The sequence below is a fragment of the Mus caroli genome, chromosome 6 (assembly GCF_900094665.2).
Source record: "Mus caroli chromosome 6, CAROLI_EIJ_v1.1, whole genome shotgun sequence".
NCBI lineage: Eukaryota > Metazoa > Chordata > Mammalia > Rodentia > Muridae > Mus > Mus caroli.
This window is the reverse complement of record NC_034575.1, coordinates 80,757,127-80,761,194: the sequence shown is the minus strand read 5'-3', so window position 1 is coordinate 80,761,194 and position 4,068 is coordinate 80,757,127. Positions and strand designations below refer to the sequence as shown.

Here is a 4,068-nt window from a genome sequence, read left to right as displayed (position 1 = left end):
AAGCATTCTGACCTAGAGCCCTAGCCTACTCCAGGAGACTTATGGGTTAAATCCTAGCTTAAGGACAGCTTGTAAGGGAAATGTGCTCTGTGGCCGGAGCTGGACTTGGAAATGCTTGTTTGCACAGAGCCTCAGCCTGGGGTCAGAGTCAGTATGTCTCAGTGACCAGGATTAAGGGTTAATCTGGTCAATAATTTGTTTTCTGGTATGGGCTGTGGACCAGGCCTGTGTCTGGCACCATCAGAAGTCCACCCCAGGCACTAACAGATTGTCCCTCCTGTGTGTGTGACTCTTGGCCTCCCTTTGTGCTGGTAGCGTCTTTGCAAGTTCTTGTCATATGCAGCTTTCCAATCCACCTGCAGCACCTCCAAGAAGCCTTGTGTATTGCTGCAGCATACGTTCCTTCCTCTCTCTCCTCCACAGCATGATCGGGGACTTGAAGAGAAACACGTCCCATCAGGACACACTGCAGCTGTTACAGTGAGGCTGTGTGTCCCCCAGGACATTCGCCAGAGCAGCACTTGGCAGCTCAGCAGTAAGGACTTAGGATCGCTTCCTTCCCATCCCAACTCCCACTCCACACTTGAGTGGGAAGAAAGTCCAGGCAGGGGGAGCAAAATAGGCCCCAAAGCCAAAGTGTGTGTGTGTGTGTGTGTGTGTGTGTGTGTGTGTGTGTGTGCGTAAGACAGTACAAGGAAGTGTGGACTTTTGACCCCAGAGTGGGCAGGTCCTGTGGATTCAGTTTGGTTGCTTAGAAAGAAGCATTTCCTGGCTGTGGACAAGGATCTCCTGTGTATGGCCTTGTAGNTTTCAATACCTGTTTTCATGCAGCCTCATAGTAGACCTCATGTGGCTGTGTTCATGTCCCTTTGCCCACAGAGAGATGGCCCCAGTATTGGTCTTCCCCTAAGGATATTTTGCCTGGAAATACTGGTAAACTGGTCATATTCATAGGGTACTTCAAGACATCAAGGTCCCCAAAACTTCCCAAGCCACACTATGCCATCCTCCTAGGGAGACTGGACTAGCACAGGCCTCACTGATCTTGCTTGCTAAGAGGTCCTGTAAAGTAAAATTCACCTAAGCAAACACCCCCCAGCTCTCTATTTCTGGGACCACAGTGGTTCTGATATGACTTAGTGTCCCGGTTCCGACTGTCCTGTGGAGATGGGGCAGCCTTAGGATTCTTAAACTGAACCCCTGGGAATGTCTTCAGGCTGTCTCTTTGGAGCTTGTCCCCAGCTAGGAAAAGATATTTAAGGAGGGGAAAGCTGAGACAGTATCCCCTGCGGCTGTAGTACTAAAACTGACCACCAGGTGGGGTTCCAAGGCAGAGAGTGAGAATGGAGCTGACCCAGCGCTTGCAGCCAGAGCCGGGCTGAAAGAGCTCTGCTGGCCGAGTCAACTTCAGTTGCCGCGCTCTCTGGGCGAGAATCGGCACGTAGACGCGCATCTTAGACGCTCTCGCACATTTTCTGCTAGNGAGCTCTAAAGCAGATCCTATACCGGATGCAGGGGACTATTAGCAGGGTAGGATGATTAGTTTACACGCTCAGCACCCTAAACTGCAGGTGGCATGTCTAGGATGATTTATTTTTATTATTACTATTATTTGCTCCGGGAGTGTGGGAGTGGAACAAGAAGACTAGACGTCTGGGGAAACCCAGAGGCAATGGACAGGGAGAGCCACGCGCTACTCGTGCAAATACCGGGTCTGCTGTGTGCAGCTCCGTCGCGGGCTCTCAGGAGAGGCCATATAACAGGCTGATCCATGGATGCGCAGACACATACGGTTATGGAGAGACTCTCAAACTCAAGTTCTCTCCACCAGCGTCTGGTGAGAGCACACGCAGGTGCCACAATCACACCCCACATAGGATGGGGCTCTGGACTCTCCGTGGCTAGCTCTGAGAAGGTGATCGCGCTCAGTGGCATGTTTACTTATTCACACGTATCTGAGAACATGTGTACAGGACTCCCGCGGCCTCTGGGTACAGGACCACTGCATGTGTGTCTCAGGTGCTGGACACTTTCCGGGACCACACTACTAACTTGTTAACGTGAGTGCGTGTGTGTGTGTGTGTGTGTGTGTGTGTGTGTGTGTGTGCGCGCGCGCGCGCGCATTAGTGTGTGCATGCGCGCTCGGGCATGTGTCTCATCTCGTCCGTTTGAAGGTGCTGGACTCGGCGAGACCCGGGCGAGAAGGAAGAGAAGGCGTGAGGTGAACTGAGTTTGATCCTGAGGCGCCTACAAGTGGGTCCCCGGCGGGCGGCGGGCGGGGCGGCTGGGCGGGAGGCCGGCGGGAGCTCACACGCTCGGCAGCCGGCCGGCCTCTCACCACGCCTCCCGCTTTGTGAGCGCGCCCAGGGGGGGTGCTGGACGCGCGCCCACGGCGCTGCTCCCGCCTCTATATAAACACACGCATCGCCTTGCCTTGGATCAAATCAGATTGAGAGACGCTTTTCAAACCACCAGCCCTGAAGTCCTGCCTCCTGCTTTCCCCTTCTTTCATCCCTTTTTGCCTTTCTTTCTTTCTTTCCTTTTTCCCCCCCTCATCTCTTCTCTTTTCCCTAACAGCAACTCCAGAGGCGAGAGACTGCGTCCCGGGACAGACTGCCTTTTCTTAATTGATAGATAGCCGGGCTCGGGTTTTCCCACCTCCTCCCCCAACCCCACCCCGCCTTACCCCTCCCTCCCGCCGCCGCCGCCCCAGAGCCCGCCCGGGGCTCTGTCGCCGGCTGCGTCCCTTCCCCGCTGCGGCTCGCCGACTCCGCACTCGCGCTCGGGCCAACGCGCCCGCCTGCCCGCCTCCGAGTGCCGCGGCCGCTCCAGCCTCTACACTCGCCTCATCTGGGGAGCCTTCTCCCAAGCCCCCAAAGTTTCTGGGTTCGTTGGAATTTTTGAATTCCGGTTTTTTTTTCCTTCTTTTTATGTACCTAGGAATCTTGGAGGAATAGTTTTGATAAATTGATCGCACTTTCCGCTAGCTCTCGGTTCCCCTTCTTTTTGCCCCCCTAGCTTTGAGCAGGAAAGGGGCTTCCGAGAGATTCCTGGTGGATAAAGTTTTCCAAAGTTTTTCGTGTGTGATGGTTGCGGGGAGAACAAGCTCACCAGCTTAACTCAGCTCCATCTCACCTCCCCAGAGCCCGCATAAAGGGACAAACAAACAAACAAACAAAGTTACACCTCGAGTCGCCTCGTGTCTTCTCTCTTCTTCCAGGCAATCTTTTTCCTCTCTCTCTTCGATTACCTCGCAGCCTCCAGCCCCTTCCCCTCGGCCCCATCTCCTGGGTTTCTCCGAGGGGTGCCAGGACCCCCTGCCGCAGCCTCCCCTCCCCCGTCACTCTGGTCCGGCCCTCCCCTCCCCCATCGCGGACCGCACAGCCAATCCCCCAAGCGGCTGCCAACATGCTGTTTGAAGGCTTGGAGTTGGTGTCGGCGCTGGCCACCCTCGCCGCGTGCCTGGTGTCCGTGACGCTGCTGCTGGCGGTGTCGCAGCAGCTGTGGCAGCTGCGCTGGGCTGCCACCCGCGACAAGAGCTGCAAGCTGCCCATCCCCAAGGGCTCCATGGGATTCCCGCTCATCGGAGAGACTGGTCACTGGTTGCTACAGGTAAGCGCGCTCTCGCCCAGCTGCTCCAGGAGTCCGCTAGCCGCGGGTGTCCGGCCAGGGGGCGCCGAGAGCTCGGACACTCGGAAGCACCGGTCCCCGCCCCGCCCCTTCCTTGCTTCAGCCCGCGCCGCCTGGGTTTCCCCAGCTCGCCTGCAGCGCGGCTCGGAGACCTCCGGCGCCCTGTGAGCTAGTTAACGAGGCCGGGTGAGCTAGTAAGAGGGATATTGACCGGGGTAGGTAGCAGAGAGGGCTCCNGAGTGTGATGCTCCCGGGCTGCAGGCGTCTAAGCAGGGGTACGCGGAGAGCGCTGGGGAGCGAGTCTGGAGGGCTTCGCTTAGTTTTCACCTCTGTCTCTGAGCCCCAGTAGACTTTAGTGTCCTAGGCGCGGTAGAGGTAAAAGAGGAGAGGGCCTGTGGCAGCTTGAGTGGCCCACTTTAAGACCTGGGCAGCATTCTG

General features: G+C 56.7%; 1 protein-coding gene across 1 annotated transcript in view; it reads left to right on the top strand.

The window, feature by feature from the left end:
- The first annotated feature begins 2,766 nt into the window (after positions 1-2,766).
- The window catches only part of LOC110296452 (cytochrome P450 26B1), a 17,682-nt gene continuing 16,380 nt past the window's right edge, over positions 2,767-4,068 (top strand). The window contains exon 1 of the mRNA XM_021165149.1: positions 2,767-3,612. Coding sequence (XP_021020808.1) covers positions 3,409-3,612 — 204 coding nt within the window. The 5' untranslated portion in view covers positions 2,767-3,408. The remainder of the gene's footprint in view (positions 3,613-4,068) is intronic.